Source organism: Sorghum bicolor, chromosome 2 (assembly GCF_000003195.3).
Source record: "Sorghum bicolor cultivar BTx623 chromosome 2, Sorghum_bicolor_NCBIv3, whole genome shotgun sequence".
In the NCBI taxonomy this organism is placed as follows: Eukaryota; Viridiplantae; Streptophyta; class Magnoliopsida; order Poales; family Poaceae; genus Sorghum; species Sorghum bicolor.
In genome coordinates this window covers 69,471,122-69,484,681 of record NC_012871.2, presented here as the reverse complement: position 1 = coordinate 69,484,681, position 13,560 = coordinate 69,471,122, and the positions used below count along the sequence as shown (strand labels likewise).

Genomic DNA, 13,560 nt, shown 5'->3' with positions numbered 1-13,560 from the left:
CCCCTTCATTTGAGGCATTGGAAAAAAAATTGAAGGAAAGAAGATTAGAAAGGGGATCTGCTGGAGCATGCTTTTTTTCTCCAATTCCCTTTGCTGCTGGTTATATGAAAAGGAGATGAGTTTTCCTTAATTTGATGGAGATGCTCTAAAGGGTGAGTGAGCTAGCGGGAGTGCACTCGTGGGAGAGAAGTTGGGTCACAACTGCTGGGTCTTACTGGGATATCAGGTGCGGTAGGAGAATTATGTGTCAGGCTCAACTCTTGACATGGTATTTTTCTTTTGCTCTATTTTCCTTTTTATTATTATTAAATATAATCAACTGAATGCATTGAATACAAGCGGGTTTGCCTCTTCGGTCTATAGTGCTTTGTACTAAATTATAAGTTATTTTAATTTATTGAAAAGTCAAAGCATTTTAAATTTAACTACAATGATAGAAAAATTATAAAAACTTATAACATCAAATAGATATACTATTAATAATAATATAATTAATGAGAATGTGTAGATACGTAGTTGATATTATAAATAATAATGTTATTATTTTATTATATAAATGTTATCAAATTTAACATGAATTGACTATAAATTGGAATATTTTTTTTGAACGTAATGGCAGGAGTTCTGTCTTTCAATTAAGTAGAATAGAATTGGCTTAGTTTTTAAGAAAAAAACCAGACCTGAAAACCTTACAGACCCACAGATCCCCCAAGACACAAAAGCTCTAACAACTAACCCACGATAACCCTCTTACACACAAGGCAACACAGAAAACAAACACACCCACCGTATGTTCTCATTGTCGAGTTTATCACAGACAGGAGAAGAGCAGCTCCAACTTCTCACAGTCGTTCAGTATCTTCTCCATAACAACTCCACCTAGCATGGCGTGACCGAGTCCTTGAGCTGCGCAGAAAATTGGAATAATTTTTTAAGTTAGGAAGGAGGGAGTAGAAACGAACACGAGAAAGTACACTAATCGTGGACTCTTGTTGAACGTCGCGCGCTTCTTCCCTTCGTTATTAGATCCAGAACGCGCGAGGTTTTTCTGACGACGATTGCCAAGGCAGCTTGTAGACCTTAGCCCTCCTGTTCACTACGCAAAGCTCACCGTCCCAAGAGTACCGGACCCGGAAGGTTACTACGCGAAGCAGCATGGGCACGATGAGACCGCGGGTATCTGTGCGGTCCTGGTGCGGCTGCGTCACAGTCTCAAGGAGGCAGAACCTGGCGTTGCCCATGTAGACGAGGCTGGCGCTGTCGTGTCTCCTCCACATTTGCCTGAACAGCAGGTCCTCCCCGCACTTGCAGGCCGGCTCCGCCCCGCCACTGCGGTCGTCGTCCACCACCCGGCACGCGGCGAGTCTCCCCCGGTGTCGCGAGCAGAGGCCCACCCACGCGTCCAGGTCGCGGACGTAGTACCCCTCGCCGTCGAACGGCAGGACCCAGTCGCCGTGGCGCGCCCACTCCAGGCGCTCGGCGTCGAAGGAGAACGTCCCGGTCTTGTACTGTACACGGACAGGAACACGGTGGCGCCGTCCGGGTGCACGGCGCGGGACGCCACGATATGGTCCATCTTGAACGGCGGCCGGGGGGGGCGCCTCCCACTGCCAGGTCCCGTAGTGGCGCTGCGGCTCGGGGCCGAGCCTCTCGAAGACGCAGCGCTCCTTTCCATGGCTGGGTTCGTCGGCGCTCGTGTCCAGGGCGTAGACGGCGCCGCCGATCGCCCAGAACGCGTCGTACTTCTTGGGTGAACGGAGAGGCGGGGTGGCGGACACTAGCCGCGTTCTGACGTCGAAGTTGAAGTGAACGGCCGTGCTGGCTCGGTAGAGACTAGAGAGAGCCGCTGTCCAGTCCGACGATCTTGGTGCCCGCGGCGACGAACTCCGGGCACCATCTGGTGGCCAGGCGGGCGACGAGTCTGCGGTGGCGAAGACGGCGAGCCCTGGAATCCACGTCGTACTCGGAGTCGAAGCGGGCTTGAGCGGCGAAAGGATCCACGCTGCCCTCGGGCTCGAAGTCGGCGGAGCAGATGGAGCCGGAGTCGTCGTCCGCGCCCTCGGAGTAGGCATCGTCGGAGTCGAAATCGTCTTCGTTCAACTTGTATATGCTCACCCCGGAACTGCCGTCGTGATTGCTTAGTATGTAGAGTCGCCGCCGCCGTCGCCGCTGCTGTTTGTCGCCGCCGTCAGATCTCCGCGGTGGCCTCGCCATCTTCTTGGCAAGATTTCTGTCAATGTCCTTTCGTATCTCTATTCTCTAATTTGCTGTATTATAGCCTGACAACCTGACTTGCTAGTTGCTGCTGCTAGTCACGACGACTGGCCAGTTCAGGCCCTCAGTCCCTGATCGGCAAGAGCCCATTATATACGCTTGCCTTGCCGTACGCGGAGGCGGCAAGTTAACCATGCCGAGTTAGAGTCGGTTTCGGGCACCCATAAGCTTGCCCCAAAGGCCAAAACAGAGTCGGATTCGTGCATCCTTACCTGAAAAGCTTGAAAAACAGAGTCGGATTCGTGCATCCTTATTATATACCCAAAAAAAAAAGAAAATGTATTTGCAAGTGTTTATTCCGGTGCTACTCTTGTGCTGGTTTCTAAGAAAGTGATCACTCCTGCTACAAACTTATTAATGTATATAAAAAATTGCAGAAAAAGACAGCATGATAAACTAAAGTTTCATTTGTTTGCAATAATCTACTTCCACGGTAAAGATTTTGGTTTCATGATGCTTTAGTATGAACTCTTACATGAATAAGGCTGAATGATATAGCCGAGAGAATTACTTGCAACTTACACGAATCAAATAGATTAGTATGTTTACAATACATGCAACAGAAGATAGTATTTGTTTTCCCTTGCTCCTCCCCCTTACTTAGACTTAGCCCATGGCTTTAGAATCGAAAGCACAACTATGATGGCAATTACAAGCAGAATGATAATTGCAATCATCATGCACTTTCTCGACTTCTTCTGATAGTTCTTTGCTTCGCGTAGCGCTTCAGTACCAGTTACCACATGGTTTACAGCATTTTGAACCTGACGGTGGAAATGGATCAGTGCTCAAACTTGACAATTTTCCAGTAGCAATGATTAAATTCAGTCTCTTTTTTTTAAAACAGTTACATATACTAATCAGACCAAGAAGTGAAGTTACAAACCTGATTCTCTATGTTGTCTAGAACCTCTCCTTGTGCATCAACGAGTGCTGCCATGTCTGCAAAAATCTGAAAGCAAACAGTATACGGCATGATTCAGTCGACATGTCAATCTGGAAATTGATGTAATCAATTATGTTCTCGTTATAGGTTATTAGATTATAAATAACATTAAACATTCTTATCTTGTGGCAAAATATCTAAGTTGATGTTTTGAACAACTTCGTCTAAGCTGCATTCTTGCCAGAAACTACCTGCTGTAGTTCAAGAAGCCTTTTTTCTATCTCCATGACTGCATCATGCCGTTCCTGAATTTCTTCAACCGCGGCAAGAATCTATACCTCAAGCAATTTTTTAAACGTAAAACAAGAATAGTTAGACGTAGCACATTCAGATGAGCAATACAAGTACGAAGTGAAATTAAATAATGTTGTACTACTAACTGACCTGTCCTCTACCTGTCCCTTGGATTGCTCTCTCGAAGATCTGCTCGCTGCTTCCGGTCTCAATGAAACGGTCAATCACCTAGTCATTGTGCCAAAATGTGGTCAGAACTCAGAAGAGGTAAGTATTTTCTGTACCTAGTGTAGTGTGGTAGAACCATCATGCTCACCTCCTCAGAAGGTTTTGTTCCCGTCACTGTTCCAGTCCAAGATTAAGGTTTGTATAAATATTCAGTCAACAGGATAACTCAAACTGAAATGATGGATAACAAGAGATCTTAAAGCCAAAATTACTGGCCTGTGAAGATCCTCCTCTCTACGACTTCTCGGTACTCTTCTTGTATAGTTTGTCTTAGATTCTGCAATGAACGTTAAACAACATGATTCCAAGTCTTAATTTGTTTCCACAAAGAAGCTGGAGAGAGAGTAAGGTCACTGTACCTGGAAATCGTTCATTCTTTCTTTGAGCTTCTTCTTCAATGCACTGCAATCGAAGTTCACCTTTTGTTGGATTCCTTTTTTATATGCAATAGATATTTCCCTCTATGCTACTATGTTTCTATTATATAGATAGATTCAAAATATTATTGATTAACCGGTAAACTAGCATGGTCTTGAAACAGGTTCTGCTCAACTCCTTTTCTAAAAAAAAGGTTCTGCTCAACTCATTTGCCAGAGAAATGTGCGTGGTGTTCTGCTAGTAATATATGCTTAGCAGCATTTGCTGAGCGCCACTGTAATAGATGCTTGCATTAGCATAATAAATGCAACGATCTTACATGGTCATCGACATCCTTGATCGGTCTACGCTCGTGCCCTTCCCACACCCTGGCTTCTTTCTGTTCTCAAGATTCTGCAAACCAAAAGAGGATGAACACTGACGAACATCTGGTGAATGTGAATCAAATGCTGAAGATATGGTCAGGGTAATGTCTGTACATTTCTGTCCATTTGTTCCAACTTCACTTTTACGTTGCGTGCGATCTTCCCTACTTCATCAATGTCTTTCTCCATGCGCCCTTTTATCGCTGGAAGACGAGTTATTTCAGATGAGTGCTCAGTTAGATGTTCAGTTTAGAAATGTTGATACCAGTCTGTGTCAACGAGCGAAGTTACACATGCACCTTTCATTGCAGAAGCCTTAGTGACTGACTTCGATTCCTCATTAGCTTCCTGTAGATTTGCAGAGAGAATAAATTGTCTCTACACGGGTCCAAAACTAATACGCGACCAGGAGATGCAGGAAAAACATGTCGTCACGGAGAAGTAACATTTCCGAACTAAACTACAAAAATTGAGTAATAGCTACCTGAAGCTTGTGGACTATGTTGGACATCTTATCCAACAGGGTCTCAATCTCTTTAACCTAACAAAAGAAAAAAAGAACTCCTTGTAAGTAAATACTAATTCTGCGTCATTAATTATCACTGCTACAAAACTGCAAAAAGGAGATTTGATAAAACTTTCAGATCTGCACTAGTGCTTTCATTATAAACTGAAGACCAAACCTGTTCAAAGAAGTCTTTGAGACCATAATCAGAGTTGTCCTTGGGATTTCGATTCCCCATCTCAATGTCCCTCTCCCTTTCTGGCTTCTCATCCTTCTCAAAGGAATCCTGCCATCGAATTAACAGAACCGACAGCGGTTCCAACAAGTATATTAGTAAGTGATCATGAAGACAGCCACTGAATTTGGTATCTCCGTTTTTGCAGGTTATCCCAACAGGAAAATCAGTCAGGCTTCAAAGACAGATATTCTGTCATGACAAAAACCATTGTTTCTATACAGTCTAAGTACCCGGCATGAAAACTAGAACAAAAAAAAAAGGGAGATACAATCTTGCAAGAACGAACTGCACATACCGTGAGAAGATTGTTCATCTTGTGGTCCTCGGCGAAAGAGACGGAGGAGCCTTCCCTTGGGTTTCTCGTGCAGTGGTGCGAAGAACAGCAAGCCGCCGATGAAGAAGGAAATGGCGTATTCTTCAGAGGACTTTGGAGAAGCCGTTGCGATGAGGATAGCTAGCAGGAGTAGTAATAAACTATAGTCAGCAAGGATGATCTTGGCGACGCCGGCCAGCACTAGAAGCCATTAACTAGCAAACAACCGGGTTTAGCAACTAACTAAAGAGACTTAATGCCTATTCAATGGTAATGACTACGCTGCCAACGGATGGAAGAATGCACGGCCTCTTCTCCTCTTTCGGTGGTCTTCCGGTCATCCCCAGGGAAGAGACGGCCGTGTTATTTATTCACTTTTCTTTTCTGATGAAAGAATGCTATATTTCTCTTCTCTATAAATAATCGCCACGAACGTCTGGCGCGTAGGCTACTGGGCTTCATATGTCGCCCGGGTTTAATGGGCTGGGCTGGTATCGGTTATGTTGCAGATGCTCGGTGGCTAAAGAGGCTGTTGGGCTGTATTGGGCCCCACTATTCAAGAGCGAGCGAGATGTTCTGCACATAGACGAGCAAGTGCTCATCATCACAGGATCCAGCTGCTCTCCACGGCCGGACGACGCATCAACGGACATTTTTCTTTATCTCGAAAGTGCTAATTGTCTAAATTGGAGATAGAAAAAGGACGTTGTCTTATCTACCCACATAAACTTATATAATCAGGAGATTTGAGAAAAACAAACTAGAGAGATTATTTATTTCTAATCAGACCTTTATTACTGTTAACGCCGAAATGATATGGATTACACTATTTAGGGCTAGATCATCCGTGCTACCCGAACTGAAGAACATAGTGAGAATATCACACTTTCGTGGTGAAGAACAAAGAAGTTTATGAGGAAACCATCAAAAGATAACCTACTTGTGTGAACGAAGAACTGGGTAGTCTTGAGGCAAATTAGTAAAAAAACCGTCGAAACTCTTATCCAGGAGGGACTCATCGGAGCAAGGATGCCATAGTGTTGCCCTAGGTCGGCCAATAAGCTTAGAACATTATCGTTGGTCTTTGGATCAAACAATGAATACCAATATGGGTTTGAAAGAGGATATAAGTGGTTTGTATAAATGTAAAAGATTGTTAGGTGTATCTCAATCGGTCATCATCTTTATATTTATAGGCCGCTAGGTCTTCCCTGTGTATAAGAGACAACCGGCGAGCAGCGATACAGTTTCCGTTGATTGCTTCGACCGCCCCTGATGCCGTGAGGAGGATTCAAGATCAGCTTGAACTAGGAGCATATCCCACACGTTGCTGCGGGAATTGCAGATTAATGGATTGTGTAGTATGATGATGTCGACTATACTTATTTGTCTTGCTGACGTGAACACTACAGTTGTCATGTGTGCTATTGGATTTTAATTGTATATGTGGTAGTGCATTACATGTTGAGGTAAACAGTTATTGAGGATTTACTTAGTGGTTTTTAATTGAATATAGTAGTGTATTGCTTAGATGGATAGCTTGCATGCTTGGAGAAATAGTTAGTGGGGTTTAGGATTATAAGAGTTATAGATCGGTTAAAGATACATGCCCTTAACAAGAAGGAAGGTTCGGAGTAAAATCAAATCTATTTGCATGCATGTCTCTTATTTGTGAAAATAATCCACTAGCATGTTAAATTAACCATGTCACTAGTGCATACGTTAGTAGTACTTTGTCTCGTTCCAAACATGGAGCTGCCAAAATCAATAAAAAACCTCCATTGACCTGCCCCTTTCGGTCTTACTTCCTCCGTCCAAAATAATTATCGTTTTGAGTTTTCATGTCACAAATTTAATTAGATTTATATAGAAAATACGTATAATATTTATATCTTTAAATAAATTTGTTAAAAAAAATTAGATTTAAAGATATTTTCAATGATACTAAATATATGTATCATAAATATTAATATTTTTAATATATATTTAATTAAAGTTATTTTTCGGAAAGCAAAACGACAATTATTTTGGGATGGAGGGAGTAACTCTTAAACATAAAGTTGAAAGCTATCCTATGAACGTAAGAGGGTGTTTGGTTGTGGATGTTGAAATTTAGCATTTTTTTATTTTATTTGATAATTAGTGTTTAATTATGGACTAATCAGGCTCAAAAGTAGTTGTTTGTTTTTTTTCGGAAAATAGAATTTTACTTTCCTGGAGGTATATTACTACTACGCTGGAAGACGCTGCGGTGGACTGGTGAACTACTTGCTGATTGTTGCACAACTTGTGCTTATCAAGGTGTATTGACAGAGTCAACACACACGAAAGACCTACTAGTACTAATTAAACTGAAGCCACCATCTGTTCTTTAGTTGCGCCTTGATATAGCCCTCGTGGATCCATGAACGGAATCGTGATCCGCGAAGGTCATCGCTGACTTTATACCAAAATTTTTGTTTCACAGCACGAGCTGTCGAGGCGCATTTTGGTATATATAGTATTTCTGGTATAAATGTACACCCTTTGTCCCTGAATAAATAGAATTTTAGAATTGTCTTGAATCAAACTTTTTAAATTTTATTCAATATTTTAAAACTTTGACCAAATTTTCTAAAAAACACGTTAAGGTTTATGACATGAAATTAATATCATTAAATATACCATATAATATATTTTCGTAATATGCTTATTTTATGTTATAGATGTTGTTACTTTCCTACAAAGTTAGTCAAATTTAAAATAATTTGATTTGCATGGATTTTAGAAATTGATTTATTTGTGGAAGGAGGTAGTACATTTTAGTTTCTCTACCATTGTTTTAGTGCACTACCCACTCCATTTGATTTTTTTTACTTATTAAAGACAATCACGAATACGGTCTGGCGTAAATTAATATTATTAATTACATGATAATTGCGTTAGTATGTTCCATGGTAGTCAAAGAAAATGCGAAGCTCTTAAATCAACTACAAAAGGTATTGCATACTTCCTATATGACGCAAATAATAAACGATCGTGTTTAACCTTTAATCGGATAAACGACCGCAAAAAATAGATGTGGACTCTAAGAAGAGAATGGAAAACTTGGGACTTGGGAGGTTGTGAGTTTAAACTCTGGAACCGCACATGTGCTTTTATTTGCGAGATAAACATGTGACTTTAGTAAGGCCTTGTTTACTTCCACCTTGAACCTAAAAATTTTCAAGATTTTCCGTCACATTGAATCTTTAGGTGCATGCATGAAGTATTAAATATAAACGAAAATAAAACTAATTGCACAGTTTGGTCGGAATTTACGAGACGAATCTTTTGAGCTTAGTTAGTTGATGGTTGGACAATAATTACCACAAACAGACGAAAGTGCTACAGTGTCGCGAAAATTTTCCCTTCAGAAACTAAACACGGCCCTAAACGCGCTAGCAAGTGTACTTAGTAAACGCGGCAATTAATTGTTATGTCAAGGGGGGGGGGCATAGCGGAACTAGTCGCGGTAGCAAGTGTACTCAGTAAACACGGCAATTAATTATGATGTCAACGGGGGGCCCTAGCGGAACTAGTCTTAAGACATGCACTGCAAGTTGTGCAACATTGAGGCCTTGTTTAGTTGCCGGAATGAAAATATTTCGGCTAGTAGCACTTTCGTTTGTTTGTGGCAAATATTATCTAATTATAGATTAACTAGGCTCAAAAGATTCATCTCGTGATTTACAGGTAAACTGTGTAATTAGTTTTTGTTTTTGACCATATTTAATACTTCATACATGTGCCGCAAGATTCGATTTGACGGGGAATCTTGAAATTTTTTTGGTTTTTGGGTGAACTAAACAAGGCCTGAGACACAGGACACACAGTGTGTGTGTATATATATGCAGGACACAGGATCGATCTTCCACGGCAAAGCACAGGCACAGGCATGCACAAGTAAGCACAAGCAGAGACAACGCACGCACACAGAGCTAGCACACTACTAATTTGCTCTCTGCTTGCCTGCTTCTTAGCTGCTCAATCATCATTGCCGGTGCCTCCGATCCGATCCGATCCTCAGCTCGATGGGTTCTGCAGGCAACGTATTCGCCGACTCCGGCCCGAGGCATATGATGACGAAAATTGGCGCGGCTTCCTCTCCAACGACGGTTGAGATTGACTGGTCAAATTATAAAGTTTGCTCCGGAGAAATCCTAAAACTACATGTATTTTTTAATGGGACAGAGAATATATGATGCATAAATAAAAGTACTAAAAATACTTGTGTATATACATACAAAATAATAAGAGACGGACTGGTACGTCGGCCGGCATTCATCTGTATCAGCTAACCACTACCAGGGTATATTCCATTCCTCCAACCACATAATAGCCATAATATAACGGGGTACTCATAATGCAAGACTCTAGCACAGAGTTTAAAATAATTAATTACATATTATTTATGGTATTTTGCTGATGTGGTAGCATATTTATTGAAGAAAGATGTAGAAAAAAAAAGATTTCAAGTCTTATTTAGACTCTAAGTCCATATTGTTCAAGGTAATAAATAACTTTAGACTCTATGATAAATTCTGCATTGTGAGTGCCCACTAGTACTACTAAGGGCGTCCACAATGGTGTTTAAATCGCTAGCTATTTGATATTTAGCAAGAATGTTATTGGCTCTCAATGACAATTTGCAAATAGCTAGCTTAGAAAGTCGCTAGCTATTGTGGAGAGTATTGTGGGAGAGTTATTTCTAGAAGATCGTGCTAGATTAGTTATTTATGAGTCGCTAGCTATTAGGAAGTCGCTAGCTATTTGATCTCTCTCCTCGATAGCCAATGAGAGTGCTACTTTTTTATTATTTTTATATGTCATCTCGCTAGCTATTTGTAAAATATTATTGAAAGCTAATAAAAAATTTCTCTTAGCTAGCTATTTGATAACCGTAGATGACCTAAACGAGCTAGCAAGTGTACTTAGTAAACGCCTCAATTAATTATGATGTCAACGGGCCGGGGCCCCTAGCGGAACTAGTCTTAAGACATGCGCACTGCAAGTTGTGCAACATCGAGACACAGGACACAGTGTGTATATATGTGCAGGACACAGGATCGATATCCACACGGCAAAGCACAGGCATACAGGCATGACAACGCACGCACACAGCTAGCACATTACTTGCTCTCTGCTGCATTTGTTGCCTGCTTCTTAGCTGCTGATCATCATCGCCGGTGCCTCCGATCAGATCCTCAGCTCGATGGGTTCTGCAGGCAACGTATTCGCCGACTCCGGCCCGACGCATATGATGATGACGAAAATTGGCGCGGCTTCCTCTCCAACGACGGTTGAGATTGACTGGTATGTCCGCATGCTAGATTGCTAGCTAGCTCAAGATCCATATCCATGCATCACCTCTTGTCTTCTTCTTATGCTAGCGGCTCCATTCTCATTACCCTAGCTCATTTTAAGGTCTTTTTGACCAGCTAGGACTAGTTATTAGCTGAAGTTAAAAGTTACATTTTTATGCTTGCAGGGACAATGAAGAGCACCGCCGGTGCATCACCGCCTGTCTCGTTAAAGGCACTTACCTTCTAGAGAGCGAGCGAGCCAACTGCTGGGAGGAGGACGCCAATTCCGAGGAGCAACTCGCGCCGGCGTGGTGGGAGAGCTTCCACTTCCGCCGGCACCGTGTGCTTGCGTGCGTGTGCGAGTGCCTCCTCTGCAAGATCGGCCACCACATCCTTGCAGCCCGAAGCACGCCCTTCATCTACGGAGCTATCTTCGAGTACGTGCCGCCGGCCGGCGCGCGCCGCCACCCGTCGGCGGCTCCAAGCTACGTCGTCGCCTTCCGAGGCACCATGCGACGGGATCCCACAACGCTGGGCGACATGCGCCTCAACCTCAGGATCCTGCTCAACGAGCAGCACTTCTGCGGCCGCTTCAGCCATGCACGCGCAAAGGTGGAGGAGCTCCTCAACTCTATCCCCAAAAATGGCGGCGGCGGCGGCGGGGTGTGGCTCGCGGGGCACTCGCTTGGCGCGTCCATAGCGTTGGATGTGGGGCGCCATGTCATGACCGAGAAGGAGCTGAAGCTCCCCACCTTCCTATTCAATCCGCCGCAGGTGTCGCTGGCTAGCCTGGCTCCGGCGATCAACAAGATGCCCATCGCAGAGGTGGCGAAAAGGGGTGTGCACGCCTCGAGCTCCGCCGTGAAGCACGTGCTGGGGAAGACGGTTCTGAGGCCCCACAGGAGGAACATGGAGGAGAAGTTCGAGCGGCTGTCGCCATGGGTGCCGAATCTGTACGTGCACCCGCGGGACGTCATCTGCAGCGGCTTCATCGACTACTTCGAGCAGCGGGAGCGCCACCCACGCGTGGCCGGAGCGGCTGCCATGATGTCGTATCGAGACATGTGCCGCTCTGCTATCGGCAAGCAGAATGATCGCCCGCATCTCCTACCATCCGCAGTACTGTGGAAGAACCAGAGCTCGGAAGGCGACCCACACGAGCTCCGGCAATGGTGGCAGCCCCAAGGCCCCGAATTGGAGTTGACCAGCCAGTTATACAAGTGGTCTTGAGTATTAATGGACCGATTCTTATACATGCTTGTTCTCATCTAATCGATCCCGCGGATGCTCACTATCAGAGAGAGAGAGAGAGAGAGAGAGAGAGAGAGAGAGAGAGAGAGAGAGAGAGTGGATGTTTGTAGTTTTAATTTCATCGTGTGTTAGGACAAGTTAGAAGTATATCTATATTGGTGGTTGTTTCATATAGGTTATGGTCTTACATGCTGTGCCACGTAATCATGAGACATAGAACAACCAACTCATACAATAAATTATCTTTTAAGTTGCCTTATAGTAATTCACTAGCAAATTTGCTCATATGTTGCAACGGAAAAAAAATTATCGAATGTTAATGACAAACAATGATAAAAAACGATATCTATTTATATGGAAGTCTCACCCTAGCTACCTCATACCCTAGTGCAAAATTGGCGAGGGTAGGGGATGAGGGTTTTTCCATAGGAAAGGTTGCCAATGATTGTGGGATTGGTCCACAAATTACTTATAAGATTTAATTCTTGGTTTGATTAGTTTGACCATTGGTAGAATTTAATACTTGTTCTGTCCCTAAAAGCTTCAACTCCTAGAATCCATGTCAGTCAATTTTTTTAAATTTTGATCAACTTTATAGAAAAGAGCATCAATATTTATGACATAAAATGGGTATCTTATAAAAATATATTCTATGATAAATCTAATGGTATTAATTTGGTACTATAAATCTTAGCATATTTTTCTAGAAATTTGGTCAAAGTTTTAAAAGTTTGAATTAGGACAATTCTAGAAATTGAAGCTTTCAGGGACAACAAATCAAATTAGTAGATTTAGGAAAGATCTAAGATCCTCCTTTTGTTTTTGGTTAGGTGCCTTTAGTTAACACAGGTTTGTAATCCTTCGGACCATTCATTAATTTAAATTTAATCTCACTGTGGGGATCTCCCCCACAGTATTCACGTAAAAAAACAAGTCAAATTAGAGAGTACAAAATACTTAGTTACACAAACTAAGCAAAACAACTAATTTACTATAAAACTAAACTAGCTACACAAGGAAGCTACTTCTATGCTACACAAGTATGAAGAAAACTAGAAAGCTACTAAAGCTAGACTAGTTACAAAAGCAACTACACAAGCATAATGTATATCTAAAATGTAAATACAAGCTTGTCTAAGATCACTTGGTTGCCACCAAGCTAGTTTCGATTGTGTCGACCACTCACTTGGTGGTTCAGCGACTAATTGGCATGCATCACTCGCCAATTCTACACATTGGGCGCCACAAGAACGTACCCCAAAATTGAAGGTAGCTCAACGACATGCTCAACTAGAGTTGCTCTTAGTGCTCTCGTGGGGCGAGCACAATACCCCTCACAAGTCACAATCACTTCTTCGGAGCTAGTCATGGACTGTTGGACCATTCCAGGCTGCGTTTCACGCGATGGGGATCAGTTATGTCCCATTAAGTTCCCCACATGGATCAATTTCATATAGTTTTTATCCCCTAATGGATGAAATGCCCGTCGAGGATCAGGGCCCCA

General features: G+C 42.8%; 2 protein-coding genes across 2 annotated transcripts; one reads left to right on the top strand and one right to left on the bottom strand.

The window, feature by feature from the left end:
• Positions 2,751 to 5,193, bottom strand: LOC8084063 (putative syntaxin-131). The gene is made up of 12 exons (XM_021454818.1): positions 5,109 to 5,193; positions 4,910 to 4,966; positions 4,725 to 4,773; positions 4,540 to 4,628; positions 4,380 to 4,453; positions 4,042 to 4,084; positions 3,899 to 3,959; positions 3,771 to 3,796; positions 3,605 to 3,682; positions 3,412 to 3,492; positions 3,161 to 3,226; positions 2,751 to 3,038 (listed from the first exon to the last, which is right to left on the bottom strand). The coding sequence occupies exons 1-12, from the start codon at positions 5,166 to 5,168 to the stop codon at positions 2,871 to 2,873; spliced, it is 852 nt and encodes a 283-aa protein (XP_021310493.1). The 5' UTR covers positions 5,169 to 5,193; the 3' UTR covers positions 2,751 to 2,870.
• LOC8084062 (GDSL esterase/lipase At4g10955) lies at positions 10,595 to 12,257 on the top strand. The gene is made up of 2 exons (XM_002462903.2): positions 10,595 to 10,815; positions 10,991 to 12,257. The coding sequence occupies exons 1-2, from the start codon at positions 10,715 to 10,717 to the stop codon at positions 12,033 to 12,035; spliced, it is 1,146 nt and encodes a 381-aa protein (XP_002462948.1). The 5' UTR covers positions 10,595 to 10,714; the 3' UTR covers positions 12,036 to 12,257.

What these genes read in the sequence shown, in the direction of transcription:
- LOC8084062 (XM_002462903.2), top strand. Translation starts at nt 10,715, where the DNA reads ATGGGTTCTGCAGGCAACGTATTCGCCGACTCCGGCCCGACGCATATG. An exon ending in ACGACGGTTGAGATTGACTG is followed by an intron (nt 10,816 to 10,990) that starts GTATGTCCGCAT and finishes TTATGCTTGCAG; the next exon opens with GGACAATGAAGAGCACCGCC.
- LOC8084063 (XM_021454818.1), bottom strand. Translation starts at nt 5,168, where the DNA reads ATGGGGAATCGAAATCCCAAGGACAACTCTGATTATGGTCTCAAAGAC. An exon ending in TGGAACAAATGGACAGAAAT is followed by an intron (nt 4,454 to 4,539) that starts GTACAGACATTA and finishes TTTGGTTTGCAG; the next exon opens with AATCTTGAGAACAGAAAGAA. An exon ending in AAAGAATGAACGATTTCCAG is followed by an intron (nt 3,960 to 4,041) that starts GTACAGTGACCT and finishes CGTTCATTGCAG; the next exon opens with AATCTAAGACAAACTATACA.